This window comes from Prinia subflava, chromosome 5 (assembly GCF_021018805.1).
Source record: "Prinia subflava isolate CZ2003 ecotype Zambia chromosome 5, Cam_Psub_1.2, whole genome shotgun sequence".
Lineage (NCBI taxonomy): Eukaryota > Metazoa > Chordata > Aves > Passeriformes > Cisticolidae > Prinia > Prinia subflava.
Genome location: NC_086251.1, coordinates 12,579,396 through 12,607,016, shown reverse-complemented (window position 1 = coordinate 12,607,016; position 27,621 = coordinate 12,579,396). Strand labels below are relative to the sequence as shown.

At 42.5% G+C, this 27,621-nt stretch overlaps 1 protein-coding gene across 3 annotated transcripts in view; it reads right to left on the bottom strand.

The window, feature by feature from the left end:
• LMO1 (LIM domain only 1) overlaps positions 1–27,621 on the bottom strand; it is a 65,234-nt gene that overhangs the window by 11,532 nt on the left and 26,081 nt on the right. For all 3 annotated transcript variants that reach the window (XM_063398047.1, XM_063398048.1, XM_063398049.1), the window contains one exon: positions 5,147–5,360. In XM_063398047.1, coding sequence (XP_063254117.1) covers positions 5,147–5,360 — 214 coding nt within the window. The remainder of the gene's footprint in view (positions 1–5,146; positions 5,361–27,621) is intronic.

The window sequence follows — 27,621 nt, the reverse complement described above, 5'->3', positions numbered from 1 at the left end:
TTATACCTCTCCTTCCCACACTAAACATGTCCCTTGGAAATCCGGCAGGGCATGCTCTCGGTGCATACATGCATACTGTGCTTCTCCAGAGGGAAAAAGTACCCCAAATTCTCTCCTTCCTGATTCAAAGGTGCTGCAGCTTCTGCAGGTTAAAGCCACATTCCAGCATTAGTGATGTCTTGGGGAGATTAACTGGAATTCTGCCTGTTGGGGCACACACATCTCAGTTCCCAAAGGCTTGTTCTCACACAGCCAGCCATGGTTTAGTGGTTTGGCTCAGGGCTGTTGTCACTGACTTGGGGAAGGCCACCAGAAGGAGGGAATTTGTCCACATGCTCCTGTGCCAACACAGCAGGGCACCCACGTTTGTGCTCTTATCCCACAAGAAAATTAAACCCTGCATGTGTGCCAGATAGAGAACACTTCACCTAAAGGGCTCCTAAAAGCGATGCACTGACAGAATTAGCACCCAAGGGCATTTGGAGTAGAGCAAAAACCCCAGGACTTGGCCTCGGAGTCATTTGAAGAAGGAGCTGCCAAGGGTGGAGTTCAAGTGTCTGTGATATAGACAGTGCTGAGGGGTGACAGGGGATGGCAGTCCTGCCAGGACGTCCCTGTCCCTCAGATGGGATGCAGAGGGCTGCTCTGCTCCCTTGAGGCACCAACACCAGGTGCAGTGATGTCATGTTCAGTTTGCAGTCCTGATCCAAACATGTGGGAAAGTGAGTGAAAAGAACTGCCATGAAACCCACAGAGAACAGCGTCTGGGTTTCCTGGAAAGCCCTTCGCTTTTACTGATTCACCATCATTTTTAAATGCAGGTTTTGAGCTTTCTTTGGAGTCTAATTAAGGCCCCAATCAGTTTACATGATGAAAAACTTTCCCAACACCAGCATATCAAACACACAGAAGCAACAGTTCTGCTCCTCTCAAAGCAAGCCCGACTCGCCTTTGCTCGTGTGAGGGCACCATGCTGAGTAAAAAGGAAATATCACGTTCTTCATCAGCACTTCACAGTAAAATTTAAGTTGTCAGCTCCTCACGGGAAATCCTGATGCAACACCCAGCCCGTCCCTGTGAAGCGGAGCCTGGTGAATGTTTAATTATGCCTCGGAACAAACACACTTTGCTGCGTGGGGGCTGCGAGGAGCCATCTGAGCCTGCATGCTAAGCTGCTCTGTCCCAGAAGCAGTTCCTTCAATAGCACTTGCTTATCAAAAATAATTAGAGGTAGGAATGCTGGAACTGCGATTATGAAACAAATGGTAAATCTATTTGCTGAGATGAAATGTATTGAAAGATACATCAAGACACAGCTGGAGACTGAGGTGATACCACAAGGATAACAACTCCAGATCCAATTTCATCTTTCATTATTAAAAAATGAGCAAGAAAGTGTTTTATGAAAAGTGAAGGTTAACAAATATTCCTTCACAAGCAATGACGACAGTTTATCTTTTGAAACAAATGATCAGGCTATGGTCTGCTCGCAGCTCCTAGAACATGTTGGAAAGATTTCTACTGAAAACCCACCGAGGATCAGCACACATGGCTGGCAGCCCACCCTGCTCCCAGTGCCTGGGACAAAGCCAGCTCCAAAGGAACGCTGCCACAGCAGGGAAGGAGCTGGCACCACTCCTATCCTGACCCTGTGCCACAAGTCCATCCCTAAGCCCCAGTCCCTACAGGGGCCGTGGCTCATTGGCGCCTGCCCTCAGGAGGGGTGGCACAGGAGCATCCCAGAGCTGCAAATTGACAACAAACTATTCCAGGAGCCCCTCTGACTGAATTCTTCTAATTGTTCTCCAGGTAAAGTGCTCCCTTTATGGTGAAACTGCAGTGTGAAGTACAAAAAGTTATTTTTAGGAATGAATTCTGCTAAAATTTGACTAGTAGACCAAACACTGTGAGCCATTTAATAAGAAAGAAAAAATGTGGAAAGAGATTCTAAAACTACTAATGTGAAGAAATTATATAATGATGGGAATGGTTCATTCTCCAAAAAGAAAAATTCAAATTACCAGCAGGGAACAGACAGTGGAGAAAATTGTGATGGCAACTTTAGCTCCTTCTATTAATAGAATTAATAGTTAAAATTGAGAGAAAAAGAAATATTATTTTAAAGTAAAAAATTTGCTTTATATAAATATGGGGCTGCATAGCAATGCCCTTATTCCTGTCCTGGGAGCCTGAAGGGGTTCCTTAGCATCAGGGGAACAGACCTCAGGAGTTCAGCAGAACCCTTCAAAAAATCCCAGTATAAACTAAATTTACTTACCTGTAAGAACGCAAGCCATGATACTGTAAATCTGCCTAAACAGCTGAAGGCTAAATAACAACACTGTTGCAGAACTAATGTTATTCCTTCCTAGCTGAGTCTTTGTCAAATTTCCCAGGATATGACAATTGTACTGTTCTTCCCAACAAAAAACAGTCAAAGCTCCAACACCCTAAATTCAGATGAAGGGAAAATATTTAATGTAAAGGCCACATAAGTCTTCACAGTTTAACCAAGTGGCACAAATACCAACAGATTTCCCCCTTGTCAGGCCAGGAACTATTCCAGCCTCAGAAAGGGAGACAGAGGTGTTACAAGACACCTTTCAGGCCAGAAGTTTTTTTTCCAGAGACCCGTGTAACTGGTGCTGTGACAGAAGCTGCATGGCCATGGTCAAACACAAGTCTCGACTGTTGCCTTCCATGGTTCATGTCATGAATTGCCCTCTCTTCACAAAGCTGGGACATGGACCACTCCCTGGAATCTGCAATGCCTGGCTTCTTTTCCTTCTCCAGCACAGGGTTCTGGTGTGCCCCAGAAAACTCACATCTACCTAGGGACCAGTGGGAAAATCACAGATTATGCTTTTCCACCTCGAAGCAGCATTCTCAGGATAAACCAAAGAAAGAAAGAAAGAAAGTGCTCTACAACTCCAGTGATAAAAAAGGTCCTTCTAAACTTAACAGCATCAATACTGCTGTCCTTTGGCACTTTAACAGGTCTGATTTGATGCCACACATTATTTTTGTTATGAAACTAGAATAAACTGAAATCAATACACTGCTTATTAAATGGACGAAACATGGGGTAGTTTATAGGTCTCAAAAAGCAAATGTAAATTGAAAACACTGTCCAGCTCAGTATTTCTAGCAGGGTTCTGCAACATACAGAATAAAGCTGAATATCTATCTTCAGGGTCAAATTAAAAAAAAATCACAAGCACAACACTTTTTCAAGACCAGAAATGACAAAGGCAAGTGATAAATAATGAAGTGGAGGATGACAGATGGAGAGACCTGGATCACTTAGCAAGCTGGGTGCAAACAAGATAAAGAAAAGATAATGCATAAACAAGATAAACTACAAACAAATACTTCAGAAAATAATGCAGCTGTTCTTCCTGGGAAGAAAACTGTTCCTGGAGGTAGCTCTCCTGAGAGATTTTGGAGGTCCTTGTGATAGTATCTAGCATGACCCAATTGTAATACTGTGTTAAAAGGCTTCCTCAAAAAGGGAAGATCAAGAACTGAAATATTCTTCACTGACACATCAGAATTATGTCCACAACACAGAAAGAGTATAGCGGAGCTGAAGAAAAAGAACCAAAATGCTAATTTGGGGGTAGAAACCTCTGTGTTGAATTTGAACTTTCTGGAGCTCATTTTTTTTAGCTTAGCACAGACAGGGTTAAGGATGCTTCCAGAGCAAGTAAGTGATTTGTGACATTAGTAAATACTCAGATTTAAGGAAGGTATAAAAATGATTTCCTTATAGTGAAGATAGTTAACTCTTTCCTCTTCACACTCTTTTCATTTCCCCAAAGGCTGCTTATCTTGTCTTTTCTACTTCAGATATGCTCACCCAATCCAAGCTCCTCCTTCCTCACTTAGATTTTGGGGATGCATCCCACCTAACCAGATGAGGAGCTGCAAGTGCTGCCTATGTGGCAGAATTTCAGCTGGGGGATGCCATGTGTGCCCCAAAGAGTTTCAGCTCTAAAACCTTCCTGTGGGCAGGATGCTCTGGTGCACTGCTGGGCTGAAGGGCAAGGTGACAGCTCCCACATGGCTGCTGATAGACTCAGTCCTTCTCTTTGGCTCAGCACTTCATCTCTCATCTTTAGGAGCAGAAACTTGTTTGTTCAAGTTTACTAAGAAAATATTTACTGAAGATTTTCAAAAGTACATTTTACATTCAAACACACAAAGCATATGAGCACTGACACTAATCTAGGCAGCCCCTGAACACTGCAAGGTTAGAAGGCATTTTACCTCCCTATCATACAACAGCATGTTGGGTTTGTTTTGCTTCAGATGTTTTGCTGGTTGAGCTTGCCTGGGAAATGTTATCAGTGCTTGAGGAAAAATAAGAGAAAACATACACATTAGCTGGAGATTAAGTACATTCTTCCAAAGGAAAAACAAAGGGAAACTCAGAGTGTTTTGCAGTGTGACCCTCATAATAATGTTTGCATTGGGCCTGCTGTCTTATTAATATTCATTTATGTTTGCATAAAGTATTTTGCACAAAAATCCCACACACACCAGGCAAAAAAATCCCATGTGTTGTTATGTATTGCAGACACACACTGACAGAATGGTTCTAACTCCGAGCTAGTGATGGTCTCTGCTGATTTCCTCAGACAGAAACATTTTTTGAAGTTGATCTGTAATTTTTGAGTTTTGCTCTGTTTAGTTAGGGAAGAGACAAGAGCCCCTGGGGAGGAATCCTACTCAAGACTAGAAGTCTGTCTAAAAGCTATGACTGGAAAAGAAAAGGTAAAGGTTTGGTCAGGTCTCAGCCAATATGCAGAAGTATAGCATCAGAGATATGCAAGGAAAATTAAGAGGTTTTCCTAATTTACTCAGCAAGCAGAGTTTGTTCTTGCTGGTACATAATAATAATAATAAAAAAGTCATGACCTCTGCCTTGTATCTTCACCTAAAACCAGGATTTCACCTCCCAGACTACAAAATATGCAAATAAGTGCAAATAAAAAGCCCTGCTTAGACAGTGGAAGAAACTCCAGTCTCTTCTGGGCAGGGCTGGCCACGCACAAGACCATGTTTTCACATTCTTAGGAAGCCAGACAGCCGGCAGCACACTGAGAGGCTTTGGGAAGAGCCCACAGTCTGTCCCTCTATTTACCTCAGGTAATCTCTGCGGCAGAGAATGAGATTTGCTTTTGTGTAAAGAGTTGATCCAACCTCTCCAAGACGACAGTCACAGCAGGCACACTTTAGACAGTCTTCATGCCAATACTTATCCAGAGCCTTCAGCAGGTACCGGTCCTTGATCTTTCGGTTGCAGCCGGCGCAGCCCTTCTGCTTCCCTTTGGGCTGTACAGATAGCATCGGCACACCTGCAAGGCAAACACAGCACCACCTTTAGGGACATCCTGGCAGCTCGAGCAGGCTGCCGGCGCTGGGGGAGATCTGGGGGAAAACACTGCTGCTGCTGCCATTACAAGGAGCTCGCGTTGTGTGGAGCTGACAGTCAAAGGAATCCTAACTTCATTTGCTGTTGCAGGCTAAGAGGGAGTGTGACACTTGCAGGAACACAGCCCTTTTCCCAAGGGTAGGACTGACACAATGCACCAGACTCTTTCCAACCAACATCTGGCAGCAGAATAAACTGACTGAAATTTCAACTTTTATTTTTTCCCCTCATTACCTGTACCCTTGTGTTGTTAATTACCCACCACAGGTAATTAAAAAGAGCAGAAGGGCCATCACTGTATGTACCCCTGGGTCCAACACCTTGGCTGAATCAAGTTTGATGGGGAAGGGAGAGGAGTAGCTATAAAAAGACATGGTATGCCACTGTTATTCTTTGCTTCTGAATCCTGCAGGTGACGGAGGCGTGACTGAAAGCCAGAGCAGGCCAGGGGCTGCTCCAAAATAAATTTGATTCAAAAGCCCTTGAGGACTGCTGAGAATAACCCCACCAGTGCCCCTCTGCCACTAGTGAAGCTCATTCCTTAAGCAAAGCAGAGCTTTCGTCCTCCTCTTGTATCACTGGAGAAGGCAGCAAAAAGCCAAGAGTTTCATCCTTCCTGGAAACGCCTGCTGGGACAGGCATGAGATAACTGGGTATATCCTTTTCTCCAAGCAGCCAGTGCCTGCCATGGTGAGCACTGCGACACCCGTCAGCGCTCTCAGTTTAAGAGCCAGGCAGGAAAGGACTTTACGGAAACAATAGGCAAGGTGGAAAAATAAACAAGGATTGTACTGTGGGTAGGGACAGGACAGGAAATGATGAAAGAAGAAATTAACTCGCTGAGATGCCAGAATTCCACTTGCTCTAGAGTCTTGATTCAATTTGTTATGATTTTTGTTTTTCCTGGCATCAGTCACAAAAATTACAATGCTGGGCTTGTAATAAGCACACTGTGGGCTTAACCAATGCAGAGATGATGAGAAGGGACACTGTGGCACAGCAGCAGGTGTCACTGGTTATATACTCTTACACAAAGTTAATTCAACCTTTTCTGTAGGAAGTGCTGGGTGTCCCAGAAAGCAGCAGCTTGATAATAGAATTATTAACAGTCCCTTAACCAGAGAGGACCGAGCCAGTGCCACTGCAGTAAGTGACATTTGCTGCTTTCCTTAAAAGCCAGGGTGACCTGAGAGTGGCTAATGGTCAGCACATGTAAACCCACCACTCCCACAGTAATAATTGCTTTGTCAGAGCCTCGAGCAGACAACAATAGCACTTAGGACACCTCCACACAAACAGCAAGGTATTGATCTGTCTGTAATCAAAGTGGTCTCAGCAGCACAGAGACAGGCCAAGTAACATTCAAAAACCCTAGAGGCTTAAAGAACCCTCCTGCCCTCTGCTGCAGCACACTCAAAACCCGCTCACCAAGTCTCTACAAGCAAACTTTTGGCACCAGTGACAAATCTGCAATAATTAAGTGAAAACCTGTAATGCTCCCGAGAGAAATTCTGTATGCAAAACCACAGAGAAACACACACACGTTTGGAAAGAGGGACAAGACAGGGAAGCATCAGAAGTGGATTATGCTGCAGGTGCCAGAGGTCAAACTGCAGAAGTCTTGTGTGCCTGGTGAAAGTTTCTTACAAGAACAAGGAAAGTGGCCCTGTGGTTCTAGACACACCTTTGTTTGCTTGGGTTTTTTAAATCTAAAATACATTTCAGTAGCAAAAAGAAGCTTCATTTTTTGAGTAATTGCCCTGCCTCTTCCCGACTCCAGTCCAGGAAAACTGCACGCTGTGAAAAGAGTCTGCCTTGTTGTGAGGCAGAGAAGGGCGAGCACGTGAATTTGCATTTGCAAGCTGTGTAAGATCAGTACCAGTGATGAAAGAAAATAGTTCGCACCTATGAAAACTAGGACCTAGATGTGAGAATTATGTTTTTAGATAGGAGCCCCAGACACCAGCAAGCCATTATCCACCTCCCAAACAGGCTCTCTAAACGTGTACCCTTAGAGGCAGAGGAGGATTTCTCACAAGGAGGAGGGTCATCATACAATTCTTTTGCAAGGTTTACGTAGGTAACACGAGGATCCTGCATCTGGAAAGACACAGATTCCATATAACCAGAACACCTTAAATTCAAGAGACTTGCTGGATGGGTGGGGTTTGAGATCAGCTCTATGGTTCAGAAATTCAAGATCCTCAGCCAAATGGGAATTCCAAGGCCTCACATTTGAAAGCAGTGCCCTTTCAGAGGTACAGCTGCCCTCACCCAGAGAGAGGGTGCCAGTGCAGCAGCAGCAGCATCAGGCACAAGGGCAGCTGTGCAGGGATGAAAACCTGGCTGGACCATTAGGAGAGGCTGGTTTGATCATTTAGGGCAGGTTAGGAGGGTCTCCTGTGGCAAGCAGGCCTGGATGGCTGAGGGCTGACTGCAGGGGCAGTTCTTCTTCCATCTGCGGCCCTGGCAGCCCTCGCTCTCCATGTCCCTCTGAGCTCCTTTCTATTGCAAGAGAACCACTGTCTTACGAGAGGCTTCTGCAAGTAAGGGGAATGTAACACTTTGATTTGCTTCTAATAACTAGCAAAGGAACAGATATAGATATATTTTTAAGCAGTACCTTAAGCAAGGAAAAAAGCTATGTATTTGGTCAGTGTTCAGCAGGGGGCTTTCTAATGAAAAAAAGGTACCATTTCAGAGATCATATGATGTTCAAAGCTGCTATTCCCACTCAGATAATAACGAGCAAGGTCAGCCTCTGCTGGTCAAGTTCAGTGTTTTGAAATTACATTTTGGGCTGTGAGGTTTCCCTCCAACATCCCAACCAACCGGTCTGCACGGAGCACACAAGCCACTACAGAAAGTTGCAGCTGCAATTAGCCAGTGAGTTGACACAGCAGGCAAGGCGTGAAACAAAATCTCAAAAACTGCCAAACTTGATCAGCAAGGGTTCCTCGCTCACTTACCATGTCATTTCCAAGCAACAAGAGAGAAGCATCTCAGAAGCTTAACCCTTTTCACAGTCAGAGGCTTGCACAGAGAGGACACAATCAACACCAAATCCTGCTTTCCTCCTCCTGCCTCTCCCTTCTAGCAGACCTGAAGCATCCTGGGCTCTTCAGGCAGAAACTACCTGGAGAACTGCTCATTCATTTTGGTAATCTTCTCAGTGCAATACTGGGATGCTGCTTCATTTCTCTGTGTCCATTTCCCCCCAGTATTTGCCTAAAAATGCCAAGATATCAATGCCAAGTTCAATTTGATAAGGGGCATGTGGTGTCTAACTAGGGCTGTCAGGAAACAAAGGGGTCACCTTTGACAAATTCCACATATGCTCTGTGGACAAGTGTAAGGAAATGAAAAGTAGAGTTGCAGAACTAAAAAAATTAACAGTTGGATGCTCACACATTTAAATATGTGATCACAAGGGAACAATGATTATTGCCAAATTCTGAAAGTACCATCAAGTTCCTCTCCTCTCCTGTTGCTAGACATCCAGTGCTCTCTTTTCTTAGAAACAGTAGATGAATCCTTTCTATTTCTGGCTACCTACGCTCCCTTCTTTGCCCTTTACAACTTAATAGACTTGCTGCTGGTAAATACAAAACTAAACCTGCTCTGAGTGCTCAGAGCTCCAATACACATTAAAAAATTATAGACACCACCTCTGGACATACTGAAATTTATGTCTGAGTCTAAAGAGGCTGTTATTGTAGTGAGTAATCCAAACTTTACCACTATTCACAGCCGGACAAACAAGCTTTAATCAGCCCGTATCTGCTCAGTTGGAGTCTTTCTGTAAAATGATTCAGCTGGCTTTATAACACAAGTGTCCACTAAGTACACCTCTAAATTTTTCTAAGCCATTTTACTGATATTTCTATTCACATGGCAATCAGCTGTGGTTCCTCTAAGGGCACTGTTCATAAAGCCTCCTCTCCAAGAGAGCCTGGGAACTTTTCATAAATGGCAGACCTTTTAAATAACAGTTATCTGCACTGGTCCTGCGGTGCATGGCTCCACAGTGCTCTGGTCTGCAAGAGAGCTAGAGGTCCCCTCTGAAAGCAGGGAAGTTCACCACCTAATTTCTCTAATGCAACTCTAAAGGTTAATTGGTCTGAAAGAGTAATGGGGGACTGCTAGCTAATGATATATGCCTCAAGGCTTTGCAGCTTGCCTGTATTTCATACAGTCGAGTCCAGAGCATAAAACACAGGTGATATCACCAGGACTTTTCCGACCCCCCTCCACTCCAACCTGCCCCCTCAGCCCTCGGCTACACCCACATGTGTGGGGAGAAGGCAGCAGGAGCTGAGGGCAGCTCCGTTCCACCTGCATTTCACGCCTTGTTAGAGGGGGCTGGAGAAGTGCCGCCGCTGCACTCCTCATTACCACTGCGGAGAACTAAAAACAACCCTAATGAGGAGAGCCAGAGCCTACAGTATGGGTTGGGAGGAGGGACGTCCTCCCACTCTCCCCAAGGAATCCGGCCAAAATCTTCAATTTGCCATTTATGACAGCTAATTAGTTATTCTATTCAAAATCTTTGCTTTAAATAAAAGAACTAATTATACACAAAGGTCAGTCCCCCACCTCCTGTGAAGCACACATAATTGGCTTATTTCCCCAACATTGTGTGTGTTTTACACAATGCTTTCAGGCAGATGGCTTTAACTCTTTCCCTGGACAAGTTTTTTGGTGTTGGCTTTTTTGTTGTTGTGGCTTTTGTTTGTTTGTTTGTGTTTGTTTTGTTGGTCTTTTGTTTTTCTTTTTTAAAACCCCAAAACTTTTCCAGAGTAGCTACTTTAAGAGTAAAAGCTTGCTCAATAACAAAGCAAATAACTATGCACACACACAATACTTTTACTCTCCAAAAGGTTTGTGACAATCACTCCCTGTTGTACAGCACCCTGTACAATACAGCACTGGCATTATGTTTTTATTCTCCAGCACAAATTCTTCCTTGAGCAGTGCCTTCAGGCACTGCTACCACATTTCTGAACCTTCTGCCAAAACCCACAGTTCTTGCAGGTTTACATTACATTACACTTATTCCTTTTTTTTAATTATTATTTATATTATTTTAAGGGGTTTTAAAATTTATTCATTTAATTATATTAGTGGTTGTTATAAGGATGCAGCATTCCAGTGCTAAAAGCAATTCTGGTTTAAAGACCAGGGGTTTGGCAATTGGGCAATTGAGCCTAGGTTTCAGAGTTTCACTTGAGGGAAAAAAAAATGTTTATTTCTAGCATCAACACCCTTTAAATGAACTGACCTCCTTTTGCATGCTAACAAAAACCCCAGCATTTGGCTGCAAAAGATGAAAAAGTAACTGAAGAGTAGGAGTAATCTTATTAACTCCTGTCTCATCACAATAAATAGGCTGGAGTCTTATGTCTTTTATCAGAGGATCTGGTATCATTTAAAAGCATTAGAGCCCTGCATCACCCATTTAAGTAAATGCAGACAGCCATTGCCAAAAAGATGCAGTGAATTTCATTCCCTTAAAAAGAAACTCAGTTTGTGTTCCCAGTATTGTATTACTCACCTTCTATGAATATTGCACCCTGTGAAACAAGTCAGACTTTGCACTCCCACTGAATGGAGAGTGAGCTGTCTCGGGCATCTTCACCAAGAATTTCATCAGAAGAATTATGGCCAGCAAGGTGAAACTCATCATGTCATCTGTATATCCAATTAAAACGTTACATTTGGAACACCAAGTACTTGCAACTAAATGCTTATAAGTAAGTTCTTAGACCATTCATCAAAATTATTCAATGAGAAACCACAATCTTTTTTCATTTCCAGTTTCATGGTGCAATATGCAGCTGGTGATTTTTACAGTGGCTTTAGCAATTCATTTGAGGTATTCTTTCTTCTGAATCATTACTGAATAAATTTCACAAGCATGGCAAAAAAGTAGTTGCAGAGGGCAGTTAATGGAAGAAGGAATATTTTGATCACCACTTCTATTTTGACTATTCTATAGTCCTCTGCCCAATAGCACAGCAACTTCTTTTTGTCCATACACTTCATGACAAGCTGTAGAAACATATTTTAGAGTCTAGTGTCTCCTGGCAGTTTCAGCTGCCTAAAAGTGTCCCAAATCTTCATGAATGGCTTAAATCTCCCTTCAATCTCACATGAAGGGACCTGTTTTCAAGCCATTTGCTGAGATAGACCAACATACGCCAAATAATTATTGGCATTACTGGAATCTATACCAATGTAGGTCCTAATTCAAGACATGGAGCTTAGGCTTAGAATCCAGACTTTCATTTTCCCCACAAGTTTTGAGTCTTCCAGTACCTGCTTTTAGCCTCTCTCAAGTACAGAGTTTCTCCTACTAGAGGCCAACCTGTACCTATAAAGAAACACATGGCAGCAGGACTAAACATAAACCATAATAATTGTTGCTGCAAGATAGTTTCTATAAATCATTTCAGGAAGCAATGTTTTCCCTGTGCTCATAAAATGTGTTTGTCTGAGCTTTAATTTTTTTGTAATTGGCACATGTCCAAAGTTTATTCTTAGCACATCCAGTGTTTCAGTAAAATCCATTTTTACTGTTTGAAGCCCTGGAAGCAGTACAAAGACATGCAGATTTCTTCCACTTTCAACCTAATCCGAGAACATTCTGATCAAGTTTTCTCCATTAGTCACAATTTAGCATACTGCAGTCTGGCAAAGGTCCTGATTTCAGGTGGCCAGCTCCCTCCTTCAGTGTCTGTGGTAGAAAAGTGGCTGGCAATGGAATGACTACCCTCAAACCACCTTTCCAGCAGTATAAGAATGAGAAAAAACTATTATTAGGGATGACTGGCCTGAAATTCATCCCATATTCCTCAATATTCCATCTATTTGCAGGTGGCCATTGAACAGACACTAACCTCAAAAGTTGTCTATTTAGTGGGTTTGGGCATCAGAGCAAAGTAGTGGAAGAAGAGTCTCTGAGTCAAATGGTCACAAAGGTAAGAACTCATCCCTCACTTCTCAGCTCTTTTAAGAATAACCCGTGTACCAAAATTAAATACAAGGCAGGGTTGTTTCTCTCCTCTTTTCCAACAGGTAAGAAAATCAAATGGAAAAACCTTCTATCAAGTTAGATATCCCCAAGAGTGTTCAAGAAAGTAAAATCTCCTCAGTTACTTTCAGGCTCATGTGTGATGCTACACAGTTCTCACCTCCCAGTGAAAGCAGCATGTTCAACACACCGAGGCTTTGAGACATGAGCAAAGATGTGCGGTGCAGCAGTGATCAGGTCTAGCACTGAAACATTAATATCACCCTGACAGATCTGGCATGCTCTATATGTGAATATTTTAAGGAGGATAGAACTATATCATTGCACAATCATCATCATCTTTTCTTCTGCCTCTGCAGACGTACACAATGTCAACCTAAGCTTTCGGCAACCTTAATAGAATTTCAGCGCCCACTGCCAAATGGCCATTTGATGTTCTGCTCTGTGTACACTGATGAAGCAATCTGTCACAGCCCTTAATGCAGGCAATGATGACTATCCAATCTAAAGCCTTCACAGGCTTATAGAAATTTCTCAAGACTTTTGGAGCCTATAATAATTTGTGCAATACCACAAAAGAATTTGGAATCCTGGTGCGGTCTGTACTTAATGAAATATGAATATATTCCTTTAAATGTTTCTAGAAGAAATCTTACTCAGGCCAAAAGCATATTTTATACCATCAATCACCAGAAAGTTGTGCTGGCAACTCTGAAATAGAAAATGCTATTGCAAGTTATTGCAGTATGAATATAACAGCCCTTCCTGCCCCTGTCCGAACTTACTGCCAAGCCAAGCACTGATGTTCATGCCCTGCACAAGATTAGTGTAATAAATATACTAGGACTAAAATTTATTTACATATAAGAGGCAACGAGAGATTTGCCTATGGAGAATGCCGAGGGAATCTATTGACTTAATGCAATCTGTGTAAGAGATACAATTGCTGTTGACTGACCTTCCAGAAGTCGTGAAATACACTTCCCCTGTGATTTAGAAAGATGCAGTTATCTGCCAAACCTATCCTCTTCTCCCTTTCCCAGCAAAACCAGAGCAACCCATCTGCTATTAAAAGTTGAAAGGAGAAGGGCAAGCTATTTCCTTGTCTTCTTGTTGAAAGGAAAAAACACAACAGACAGTCTTTTGCAGGACCATTTGCATGCTGAGCTGTCAGACCATGCACTTTCCATTAAAGAGATAGCATCCCTTTTCATAAGTCCATTTGGGATCCATTTTAGTGTTATCTAAAAATCAAATCTACATGGTAATCCTTTTAATGTACTCTTGACTTTTAAAAACAGCTTTATGTTCCTTCAGGAAATGTTTTAAGCCATTACTCAGTAATTACTACTCACCCATGAAAACATTGATCTTTTACAATATATAATCGGTTTGCTGACTTAAAAAATAAAGCAGATTGGAATTTTGTCTCATGAAAGTAGCAAAGGAAAACCAAGGTTAAGAGAGCATCCCATCTCTTCCCCCCCTCCAATTATATCCAAGTGGTGTGTTTTTCCTGCTGTATGAGAGAGGCTGAGGTGGTCACAGTTTCAAGTGCCTGTGTGTGGAGATTCTCAGTCGCAGTCGCGCATTGGTGAGCATTGTGCAAGTTAACCAATAAATAAATAGTGATTTAGGAAGTGGAGTTTGTTTCATTGTAGATATAAATAATACTCTAACCTTTTGCAAGTCCTGAAGTTTTGAGTGACGCTACACAACCTTCCGAAAGGTGGTGGAATTTGTGGAGCTGCTTTGATAAGCTTTAGCTGCACAAGAACAAGTCTCAGAAGAGGTGTCAAAAATGGTTCACATCTAGTGCAGCTTTACTGGATTTATCCACAGCTGCACTCAACGTAAGAATGCTCAGTCAGATTCCAGGGGCCTGAAATTACCTTGAAAGTCCTACTGCCACTTCCCAAAGGATTTGCCTTGCTCCTTTCCAAACTCCTGGACACACCCAGAGGTGGCTGGGAGGCAGAGGAGAGTTGGAATGAAATGGAGACCCAGATTTGCCTTGTCCTTTGCAGCAGAAGCCAGAAAGTGGAGCAGAGTGCATGTTGCTCAGGTATAGCTGCTGTCTGAGATGGACCAGACAAAAGCCCATGACTTGTATGGTGCAATCATTCGACAGGAGGTCCCTGGATATTCTGGCCTTGCAAGTAGTTTGACAAAGACCCTAGATTTTAAACAAAGTGTAGCCCACCAAGTACCAATGCTTCCTCTCCCAGTGCTGAGCCCAGAGAGCACAATGCCCTTCATGGTAGCTCTGGTAAAGCAGTTTAATATTTCAAGACTAGATAAAGGGTGGGGGGGTGATGTTTGTCAGAAAGAATTTGCTGTACTTTGCAAATAATATCAACCAAAGTTGTTCTCTTAATGCCATGAAGATAGAGAAGGCAGAGAAGGCAGAGGCTAAATACTTCATTGCCTCTGTTCCTCTGTTTACTGAGGTCTAACTTAAGCCTTACTGCGCCACAGTTTGCTTCCACAGTCAGATTTTACTCTACCTCATTTTGCTATTGCAGTTAGGACAGATAACAGCCCACTCTTGGACATTTCTCCTTTCATTCTCAGTGAAAGGTACACAGACCCCAGTGCAAGGCTGTTCATTAAACATTTGTTATAGCTGCAGTTGGCTAGTAAATATATGCCTCAAATTAATTTTTATTATTCACTTCTGATTAAGACAGGGCTCAAAAGCCACAGCTGGCCATTAATGCTATACTTCTTTACAAGAAAATAGGCTGATAAGAATGAAAAGTGGTTTCTTGGCTGTTGCATGCTCATTCTATAATGAGTTCCTTAGAGGTGACGTATAGAGGCAGGATTTGAGCATTATTCCATCCTGGAAAACAGCAAAGACATAAGTAAAGACATAAGTAGAATTGCAAGACTTTTTTCTTTTGTTCCTTTTTTTTTTTTTTTTTTTTTTTTTTTTTTTTTTTTTTTTTACATGTCCAAGCAAGGCTTTGAAAACCCTGCTGCAATTCATATATTCCAGAATAAAGTGAGCACTACGGGTTTGGGGCAAGTTAGCATGACATTTAGTTTGCATTAAACATCTTAGAAGTCATATGAAGTATATCATAACAGAGCATATTCTACTCTATTAAGCATTCAGGAGCACCACAGTATTCAGAATATGGATGAGAAGCTGGAATTGCACAAGACATTCCTCCTCTTATGACTGACCACTGAGCAGAATTCAAGCTGATCCTGAGGGAGCCATTTTCATTAACCTACTGTAGCTCTCTAATCCTATTCCTTGAATTTCAGACCACCACCACTACAAGAATTTATGACCTGCTGCCAGCACTTTGGATGGTGCTCACACTTCACTCTTTCCTCAATGCATCCTGCTCCTCTGGATCATTACCACTGCTTCATGCAGCAACCCATCCCCTGAAAGTGGAAGCCTGCTCTTCAATTCAGTTCTTCATGCTCCATTTAATTCTCACCAACATAAGTGAAGATGGTGATGGTTACACTTGGCCAGAAACAATGGAAAAACAATAATCATATGACCCAACACAATGCACAGAACTGAAGGCCTCCTGAAGTCTGGCCAAGACATGTAGCTACTGATGCTTTGCCTGAAACCTCAGACTAAAAAGAAATTCTAAATCACTATCCTTCAGCTCCAAAAAATCCCACCTTTCTGGGCCAAAAATCTTCCCTCCACTCCATTTCCATGGGAGTGTCCGCCATGTGATTTACTCAGTTTTCATACACCTCATCATGAGACTCCTGACTGCTGAAAAGAACTCCTTCACTGAACTAATGAAATAAGGAGTCTTAAGTGCCCTGCAATCCTTTTTAGAAAAGGCTGTATCTCCAGATGAGTCTCAATTTCACAGCATCAGGGAACCGTGTGCCAACGCGCTGAACCGGAACACCAGGGCTAGCAGGAGTTGCAGACAACAATGCTAACATCAGGGTTATTTTAGATTAGAGCACTTCCAAATCAATTTTGGATTTAAACTTTTAAACGCACTCTCCAGAAGGAATCTGCACTGACTGAGTATTTTCAAGGCTAATTTTCTAAGCTTGAATGAAACTCATTCTTATCTAAGAAAAAGATGCAACTAACCTTTGCCACAAAGGCTGGGTCACAGCTAGAAAACGAGGCAGAAAACAGTCCTAGAAAGGAATAAACTGCCTAACTACACATCCATAAAACTGCTAACAAAAACAACAACAACAAGCCCTACTGATTCTGTTGGGAAGCGATTTTAACTGAGGCCAGAAGTCAGGATATTTGGAATCCAGGGCACTTCTCCTGTTGCTGAAGTACCCCATCTCCCACAAGCAATCCCATTCTAGCAGGGTTAGGGAATGCTCTGGGATATCCAGGAGAGCAGGGCTGCACTCCAGGAACAGGCGTCATGCTGCAGTGGACTAAAGGAAGAACTGAACATCCACAGCCTGATGGCATTTTTTTCCAGACTGAAACTCCTGCCGAATTAAGACAGATCTTCAGCACTCCACAGAAAAGAAAGTGGTTGTGATGAGAGAAGAGAATTTGTAAGACAGATGGGAGAGTTAAGGTTAAAGTTCAGACCAGAAGCAATTAAGATGGGTAAGAGTGCTCTGCAACTTGACACAGGTTTGCTTTGTATTGAGAACTTTTCACTAGCATTAAGCATCTTAACTTATGTATAGAGAGATTATAATTAAAACCTGACAAGCTTAAATTAGCCATTTAGAAAAGGTTCTTCAGAAAGCTTTTAAAGCAGACTAAACATATCTATTAAAATGGAAGAAAGAAAAAAAATCAGAGCCTTTTCAGTTACAATAGTTTTTCCTACCTAGATATTTCAAGAGATTAGACAAATTTGAAATCAAAGTTCTCCAACTGTCCAAAGCCACTTAACAGGGGAGAGAAAGAAGAAGCATGGCAATTAGAAAAACCTTTAAAACCTCCTCTATTTAATAGCCACAATCCCCTGGATGAACATAGGCACTCCAGAAACCCCATTTAAAATTAAAAAAAAAGGAAAAAAAAAGAGAGAGAGAGAGAGGGAGGGAAAAAAAAGACATCCTTATTTCCCTTTGGGATTTTGAGCACTTTAGGGAGTGCTCTATTATGGTTCCCCAGGGATGGGGGAATTATGTCAATCTGCCACAAGGTGGGTAGTTAGTGAGGGAGGCAGCCTGGGAACTGACTTTCACCAGGCCATTCCAATTAAAGCATAGGGAACATTTTCACCTCACATTGGCTAATTAGATTAATTCCTAGTGTTTCAATGCTATACAATTTTTCTACAAGTTGAAGAAACTGAATCTAAAGCAAATTTGTTCTGTATCAATGAAAGGAACATATCCACCAGTGCCAAATGACACCAGATAATTTATTATCCCTCAAAAGAAAAAAGCTGCAAATATTTTGATATTTCAAGAAAAAGTTCAAAGACTGTAAGTATCTATTTACCAGGTTTGTGAAAATAAAAGTCATTAAGAGCAAGGCATTGCTTCTAAGTCCCCCTTATTACTTCAAAATCCTATTACATTTCTTCTTTACCTGCCTTGTCTGTTCATAAAGCAGATGCAGTCCTGGAGAAATATGGCTGCACATCTAGCTGAGATACAAGATAAAAGTCTTGCTTTCCCAGCACACACACCCATCCCTGCCATGCCCTCCTCTACTGCCCAGGCCAAGCAAGCAATCTCAGCTGGCTTTTGGCACACGTGCTGGTATAGAAACACCTTCAAACATTTGCTTATTAGTCTGAAGAAGCTCCTGCATTAACCTAAGGATCAACTCTATATTATTTCTAGCTCTGCTTGCTCCAAAGCCACATCAGCTTCTCTCAACCCTCATTTTTAAAGCTCTGGAGCAGATGTTTTAAATGTATGAAGTGCATGATATGGGTATTTGGATAGGCCACAGCGTGTCCTTGTCACAACCTGTTCCATGTTGAGGACTCGGAAGTTCCACTATCGCAGCATCCTGCTTTTGGGTGAGAAAGGAAGGTGGATAGGTAGTGCAGGAACAGAAGACAGCACAAATGTGATACAAAATATGGTGCAGATATAAGTACTGTAGTTCTTTAAAGTAAGGAGAGAGCCAGCGCCTGTCCCTGAGAAAAATAATCAAGCTGCAGCAGCAATGATCGCTCTAAACCCTTGTCATTTATCTGCAGCCTACATTCACTGCCTCCACATGCAAACTGTAATCCTTTTCTCCAATCTACCTCAACTCTACTGCACTGCACGCAGCACCTCTTCTTAGAGGAGTGTCTAAATTATCTAAGCACAGGAAAAAAGAATGTTTCTTTAAAGCAAGCCACGATCTGCCACAGCAAAGCATGAGATGAGTAATTTGTTACTTCAAGTGCTAGGAGGTCTTTTATTTTTTTTCCTGAGTGCCAATAGTATTTGAAGTGGTAATGTGCATATAGAAATCTCAATTCACTTTGCTTCATCTTCATAGCCCACCAGTGTACTTATTTCTAATTCACAGTGAACCAAAAGTCTGATAAGGAAAAACAACACCTGCTGCAGATCTAATACCTAATGGAAGTGCATGAATGAAGATTTCCAAAACTCAAGATCCATTTGGATCCTTAACTGAGCTGCTTACAAACAGGAATTGGGTGAAAAAGAATAGATATCTGCATTTCAGGCACCCTAAAGTCCAAGTAAAAATATCTGTCCCAGTTTTGCTTATCTGTAGCAGCAATTTCACAGCAACTGCCGGGTGTGCAATTGCCACTCTGCTTTCAGAGAATTAAACAGCAGAATACTTCTCCAGAGACTTCTCACTTCTTATGTGGGTTCAGCCTTATTTTCACTTCATTTCCAAACCTAGGGCAGCTGAAATCTGTCTCCACTCCCAAGCAGGTCCATCAGGCACACCAGAGGAGGTCAGATCCCTCCTCCCAGTGCTGAGTGGGACCATCGCTGTACCCTCCACTGCCTGTCCCATCGTGCCTCTGTCTTCCCCTGATGACAGCTGCCTGGGGCACAGGTATTTTCCCCTGGAAGTTCCTGGCAGGAATTCCTCTCCCAAGAGCCTCTGCTCCCCTCTGGAAAGAGTTTGGCTCAGTTGTCTTGAAAATCCCTAGTGGTGACATCTCCCTGTTACTTTCTTCTCTCTCCCCCAATTCTCTCAGCCCCTCTCCGTGGGTACCACCAGTAAGATGGCTCTGAAATGAACTTGCTAAGCACTCTCTAGTCAGTCAACAGGACTGCTGGCCAGCTTTTATGGACATGTATCTTGTGTTTAAAAGCCTACCACTGATCTCTGACCTCTGGGAAGCAAAAACTTGTCACTGTTATGTGACATCACCAATGACATGAATCAGATACTCCAAAATATTTACTTTTATTTTAATGAGCTCCATGGCAAGCTATTTCTACAGACTAAGCAACCAGAAAACTTGATTTTTTTTAAAAAAAATATGATTCCAGCACTGACACTGCATGCTTTTTGTCTAGAGACTCCTATATTACAACCATAGAACTGGAGGGTGAAGTGTGTCCATCTCCAGAGAGAAGTAAAGACAACAGGCAGCACAATTTAAACAGTCAAGAAAACAAGGGGAAACTCTTCCAATGCAATAGTGCTCTGACACATCCTCTATCTATGCAAAACAGGCACCACTTCCATGCTTGAGATCTGCCCATCCCTCTCTCCAGGATCAACCCTCAGCAGTGACAACAGTTCATCTGCTGCTGTGAAGGTCAAGGGCTCCACTAGCCCTCCGGAGATTTGAGCTACTGGTTCCACAGAGTCTGCCAGTATCAAACCTGACACTTAGATTAGTAGTTACTCCCCAGACATATCTAATTTCCCATTTCTTCAGTTTCTAGTGTCAAAATACACTTGCAGTACAATATGCAAACTTCCACAGACAATATCTTTTCTCTCCCTTCAGTTGTGGTGGGAAGAAAGCCTATTTTTTCAGGAAAAAGTTGTACTTCTATGATAGTGTATTATCATACTCATATATCCCTAAGCTCATGTTTTTGCTATACAGCATCAAAAATGGTAAAGATGCATTCCACAGTTACCATCACATTATCAGCAGACAGAGAAATATTTTGGAATATTTGGAAGTTAGCCTATAAGACAGATGCTCTGTGCTATAAACACCAGAGAATGATCAGTCTTTGATACGCAGTTCATGGATGGCTTCATCACAGCTCCATTTGGTGGCTTTCCTTGAGCCAATCCACTGCAGCACTACATATCACTCTGGTAAGATTTGTTCAAACACAGGGACCTGCACGTTCCCCTTCTCAGAGGCCAGTGAAGAGTTAAACCAAGGCACCACTTCTTCCCATTCCACATGACAAGATCGAAGCAAACCTGTGTGCTGCCTCTTCCACAGCCTTAATATATTAAAACTATTACTCACTTTTACTCATCGTGGACAGGGTTTGCCTCATTTTTACCCTAAACTGTGAAGCGGCAATTTCCACCAGCACTTCTGCAATCCAGGTCCCTCACACAACTACAAAAGGCTCCTGCAACGTCACACAAAAGGCACTGTCCCTTTGTTTTGGGATGCCAACATCTTAAAAGCCTTAAAAGCAGAAGGCAACCTGAGTAATTTCATGTCCAGCTGCAAGGAATTTTTAACAGGGAGGGAGACAAAAAGAAGCCTAAAGAGCAAGTATTAAATCTCATCAGTCCGCTCTGTGCCAATGCTATTAAGAAAGTTTGGAATTACAACAGAGCTCTGCTTCAAAACCTACAGACCTGGTTCTCCAAGGCTTCGTATTTAAGTCTCTTGCAGACACACGCTTGTCATTCAAGATGCTTTTACACTTTTACACGGGCCCAAAGCTGCACGAGCAGCCTGCAAACAAAAGCTGTTCTTGCACAGCACATGGTGCTGGAGAACGCCTTTTCCTCATCGGCTGCACGGGGGCAAACAGGCACCAGCTTTGTTCCATTAACTACGTTTATTACGTGGCTGCACTGGTTCCTTTCCCTCTCCCTCTGTCTGTCAAAGGACAAGTCATCTCTGAACTCCGGGACTTTTTACAAAACTGCCATTGGCAATTTTTGAGTTCCATTAATTCAGGGACAATGCTGCAGAAAAAGTCCACGTTTGGATGCAGTGCACCTTGTAAAGTGTCAAGACAAGAAAAAGAAGCCACAGCAACACAGAGGCTCAGGCCACAGAAAGGGTAAGGGGATATCAAATGTTGCTTTAAATGCTGAAGTATTTGTGCTATGAAAGAAAAATGCCTTCAGGAATCCCAGCAGGAGTCACCTCTATATAAAGACTTTGCTTGTAAAGGGACATTTATTATTCTCAATTAATGGCATTCTGATAGACATGTTTACATTTCTATGTGTCAGATTCAGCAGAATACAAAGTGACTGAAGGCCTCGTATTTTGCTCTGAAAACGGCCATAAAAGGATCTAAAGGTGACAAAAAAGAAAAAAAAAAAAGAAAAATCCACATTTTCTAGAAGACATATGATGTCCTTTGGTTCCTTACAGTTCTGAAGCCTAGTTAGTACATCAAGGCTTTCAAAATACAGTTTTAAACCTGCAAACAGCAAAGCAAAATGCTTTGCTACAGCTCCTCATGAAATTAGGTGATGACCACACTGAGAGGCAGTAATACATCTTGATCACATGCTCCCATGGATTATTAGAGAAACCTAATGTGGCAGAACACTGCATAGTAGGTTTCTGGAAAAACGAATAGCTAGAAGTCTCAAAAAAATTCCCACTTTGCCAGCAAAATGTATATAATGTTACCTGATTTCAAACATCCAAAATAAAAGGAGATAGAGAATGAACACCTTCATCTTGTAGGAAAAAAACAACTTATTTTGGGGAAAATCTAGAAATAAAATGCCAGTTCAGTGACATGTAACCACAGGACCAATAAATTCTTCCCACATACATATACACTCACAGGTTGCTGGTGGCACAGCACACACATGGCCAGGACTGACACATGAACATTTGTCACTTGTGTGCCTCCCTAGGGCTAAGGAGAAAAAGACAACATTAACTCAACCACAGGAAGGTAAAGATCACATTTTAAAAAAAGCCAAAACAGTACAAATAAAAGTGTAGGCACTTGAGATCCAAAGGCATTGCACTGCCCAACTCCCTGAGGCAACAGGTCTTTGTGACGTATGAGCACACGTACATCAACCATCAAATCCCTTTTCAGTCACCTCCAAATAATGTATGTATCTAGAAGAACAATTTTACTCATGCTGACTCTCCTTTCTCTGCTGAAAAGAGCTGCAGACTGTTTGCTTTACCAAAAACTGAACACTGCTTGGTTTTGTCGTTGGGTGGCTTTATTGTGGACATTCTTTGATTGTTATTGTATTTAAAATGAAGAATGCCACATAGAAAATGAAACCTTCCCAGCAAGTTACACAGAACTTCAAATAGAACTGCCTAACCACCAATTCAGCTATAAAAATCTACATGTTCTGAGTATTCCCACCCAACAGCCTGATGCTAGACCTGTAAATAAATAATTGAGTACTCAAGTAAAAGCAATGAAGTTTAAAAGACACCCACAAAACACACTAGCTTTAACTGGAGCCTTCAAGGCCCAGATTTGGTTTCTTGGGCAGGGTGGGAAATGCAATTTACTACCGGGGGGGAAGTAGAAGTGTTGAAAACTAATTCAGCAATGCCTCCAAGTATGGAAGCTGTCCCTCATCCCAGGGGACCAGGGATTTATGGGCTCCTTCAGCACCTCCAGACTCACAGGACAAGCCCACCCTAAAAATCCTTGGCAAGAGCTGGGATAGCAGCAACTCCCAGTTTGGATTAAGCACTACGAACCAGAAAAATCTCAGATTATAATTGCAGTTCTGCCACTGATTTTACACAATTACAGAAAATCTGTGCATCGGTGCCTCCGCTGGCAACGGGGAACCAGCAAGGCCAATTATTTCCAAAAGACTTCAAGTGGTCTCCAGCACTGTGAAAAAAAGCACCAAATTGCTTTCTAAGTGTAAATGTGCTGCCAGCTGCAAAAGATTTAACATAACAGGCTACACTTACCTTATCCTAAGATCCTTTGTATCAAAGGCCAGATTTAAACTTTCAGAGATTAAACTTTCTGGAGTATTTTAAAACTTCCATAAAGTCCCCACACGAGTTTACAATTTTTTTTTTTCTGTGAAAAAACCTTTGGAAACTGTGAGGCGCTCTGGCAGTTACAACGTAGATGTATCTTACTAGCAAAAAGGCAGTGTTCCCTCCTTCTAAATGATGGAAAGTCAATTTGCATCATAATTAAACCAAGGCCCTGTAACGTTACTTTTAGTTTAAACAGTAAACTGCTATGATAAAAGTGTACCTGGGGAATATTTAGAGAAAGCACTAATGATTTCTTCCCCAGTGGTTAATAAATTCGCTTCCAGATCAATTTGTTCATGATAGAAACTTGAGAGCATAAACAGTTACACGAGCACATTAGAGTGTGTCTTTCTCAGTATAAATGATTTATTACAATGATTAGCAGCACATAAACAATTTAAAATACAACTCTAATTAGCTTTTTGGAAGAAAAGGAGAAAAACCTTCCTGACTCCTTCTACACATTATGTTTTACTTTTCTAAGTGTGTACTTTTTAATTAAATCCAAATGTCACAATAAATTTAAAGTGTTTTATTACCACCCTGGCTAACTAAGCCATTCATGCAAACACCCATTATATTAAACCAGATGCAGGATTGAAAGTGGATGAGGAGAGAGGAGAAAGAAAGGGGGGGAAGGCAATTACTTCTGTATTTGACAAGAGATTTGTACAAATGTTTAAAGACAAGAAGATCTTTGGCAAGGTTTCTCTGTTTTATCCAGGGAGGCCAGCCAGCTAATTGCTCTTTAATACCTGTTTCCAAGTTTGAAAGCGTCGCACCAGGTTAAACTTTCTCCATCCGAAGAACAAGGAGGGGACAGGAGAAAGGCAGGAAAACCAGTCTGCATGAAACCTCTCAGGATTCACCACAAACAGCCAAAGCAAACCCTGCCCCCACCTGCAGATACATCCACCCACTCCTACACCTGGGGAGAGCAGAGGGATAAAGGCACGTCCCTCCCAAAGGCTTTGAGACCTCTCCCACGAGGTGGCTGACAACCAGCCCTTGCTGTTCATGATGACCACCACTCGTCTGTGGGATGAAGGGCCACCTCCCCTTGGCAGTGTCCAGAGGGGAGGTGGATGTGGCTGTCATCCCAGACAGCTGTCCTACAGCCCAGGCTGGTGCCATCAGCACAGTGAGGGGCAGTAGCAGCAGAGGGCTAGGTAAGAGGGGAAAAAGGGAGGGAAAGGCTCCAGGTTATAGGAGATGGGGGGCTGTGAGGGAGGGAAAGAGGGAGGAAGAGGGAGACCTAGCCCTAGAACCTCCTAACCCATACAGCAATCCTGAAGCCTCAGGGCCACTCTGCAGGACTCAGTTTTACTGCTTCCTCAGCAGCCTGGTCTAAACAGGACAGATTTAGCATAGTTCAACAAAAGCTACCCATTAAAGAAAGCAGCTGTGATTATTAAAATAGGTTAGAGAAAATGGGCACGGTGCAGATAAAGCTTTTGACCTCAGCGTGCAGCTCTCTCAAGAACATTTTAGCATAATTTATCTAAATTAAAAACCAAACACCAAATTCCAAAATGGCACAAAAAGATCGTTTAAAAAATGCGATTAAAAAATCAGGTCAAGGGTTGGAAATTAGTAATTACTACTACAATTAACCAAAATCAGACAGAGACACATGAATTGTGCACATTACTGCAGTTCACGTCAGAAAGGCAAATGTGAGCAGAGCGCAGAAGAAAAAGCCGCGAGTTGCAGAACCACTCGTATAATTAACCTCTGCCACAGCAGAGGACCTGCTCTTGTAAGTCTGCATCATTTGTTTCTGGAGAGAAGTGCTGCCAGCTCCTACGCCCAGCTATCACACCATGCTCTTCACCAGCAACCCAATTCCTTGGAAACCAATATTTTGATTTCCTTCCAGTCCAAGATCTTAGTGCATCTTCACCCTATTAGCAGTGTGTATGCCCTTCACCTCCTATTTTAACCGTTCTGAAAAAGATGAGAAAGGCCAACATCTGAACGTCCTGGTATTGAGAAGAGGTCATTTGCCAAAAATGCCACCTGCTAGAGTCCATATTGTTTGAAAGCAAAAGCCTATTGAGAGCTGCAAAGAACAAAACATAAAGGTTTTCTAAAACAGACTGCTTAACACTGGATGGAGACAGAAATACTCTGTATGCAACTAACATCCTTCAGATGATTTTCCTTAGGTTTTGGGGGGATAAAAGATAATTTAACAATTAGCACTTTGTTCCCACTTCAATCTCAGAAGGGCTCTTTGTGAGCTTCCTTGGAACAACTCTGAAAGAGCTCAGTGGGAAAGAACAGACTGACTACTGTTTTGAACTATAACCAAAATGAACTATTCTCTAGGTCCTCCCTTGAAGCTATCATCTACTTTAGGTTAGATGAGGGAAATCTAGGTTCAAATGTTATTCAGGCTCCAGTTTAATTTTGAGAGCTCAGAAGGCTCCACAAATCATTTTAAGTTAAAGTAATGAAAATAGGTGAACTTGAGAAGGTGGACAGGCACGAATGATCTCTTCCAAAATAGGGAAGAATCCATCTGTTCCCTTTTAAAGTGCATAAAAGTCTTTGTAGCAGTAATGAAAATTCAGGGATGTAAGTCATGGACATCATAGCAGTCTATTAGGGAGAGGACTGGGGCTGTATTACAGAATACTGTGAGCTGCGGTGATTATATAAAAGGGATACAGCAAAGGCAGCATAGCAGAGGGCAAGTCAAATGATTCAAGGACTCAAGAATCTCAGCTTTTCAGAAATGGAGGGAGAAATGAAGATTTCTATCTTTTGAAGAGGCAGGATGAGTTCAGAGCCACTTGGATATCTGAGAGAAGCTGTGAAGATTAAGGTACAGAGCAGAAAAGGCTCCTCAGACGCAGAAGGCAAATGGCTGCACCTCCAGGTGTGCACCAGAGCCAGCACAGGGACAAACAGGCTCAGCCACAGCGCTTGGGAAGGTCTCTGCACTTCCTCTCCTCGTTCTACACACCAGACCACCCCCTTCAGCCACGTACTGCCAGGCAGCAGCAGGACACAGCCTCCAGCCAAGCACCTCAGCTGAGCTAGAGCTGGTGAGGGTACGGGATGCCCTGGCCTGTGGAGTGTCTTCATCTGCCTCCAGCTTGAAATGGGCTGGCTTCTGCTCCCCAGTCCTGTGCCAGCAGCACCACCAGTTCCCTCTGCACTGCTTCCCACAGGACAGCCACAAGGCTGGAGGCACTGAGCGCTTGCAAGAACGCTGCTGCCATGTAGCAGTGTACAGTGCAGCAATGCTAGCATGTAGCATTCACATCTGAGGCTCAAGCCCACAGCAAAACTGGGCATGAAACCACCCTGTTGAGCCCTCTGCATGGACTATGGCACAAAGAGGAGAAAGGCTGCACTCACCACCTCTCACTTCTCTCGCTGGATCTGGTTCCTGTGAGGCACCCTGTGCAAAACCAGCCAAACCTCATGAGACTTGTGAGAAGACTTAAGACGAGTTGATCAGTCATCATGTAAAATAAAGACCAAATGCTGACAAACCCTTAAGTAGTTAGAAAAATTCTTCTGTGTATATTCTAAAAAGGGCAGGTTCCACATCCCCTCTGCATCAGTTCTTCTCACTTGGAGCCAGTTATACCAGATCCCACAGAATCCCCAATATGCCCTGGTTTAAATGCATGCATGCACGCCCCTCTCCTTGGTCACTACACTTACCTCCTCCAAAACACAGAGATCCAGTTTACTTCCACATTTCCAAAGACACATATGGGCTTTGTTGCATATGCCTTTGCCAATATTTTTAAAACATCGCCATTACCTTATTTGGTTTGTGTGTTGTTCCCAAATTGGTTTTCCCTATTGTAGAGGAAAGGCACTTTACCATCATACATAGTATATAGCAGAGTATGTACTATACTCAGAGTATCTACTATCTAGCAGAGTAAATCCAACAAGGGGGAAGGTGAGGATGAGGTATTAAATTGCATAAGTGATACAAAAAAGCACAGCTAGATTAGCATTTGATGCAGTATAACACAATATCTTACTCCCAAAGTAAACTGGAAACAGACTGAGAGCCAGCACCCATGCTGATCTGCCCTTGG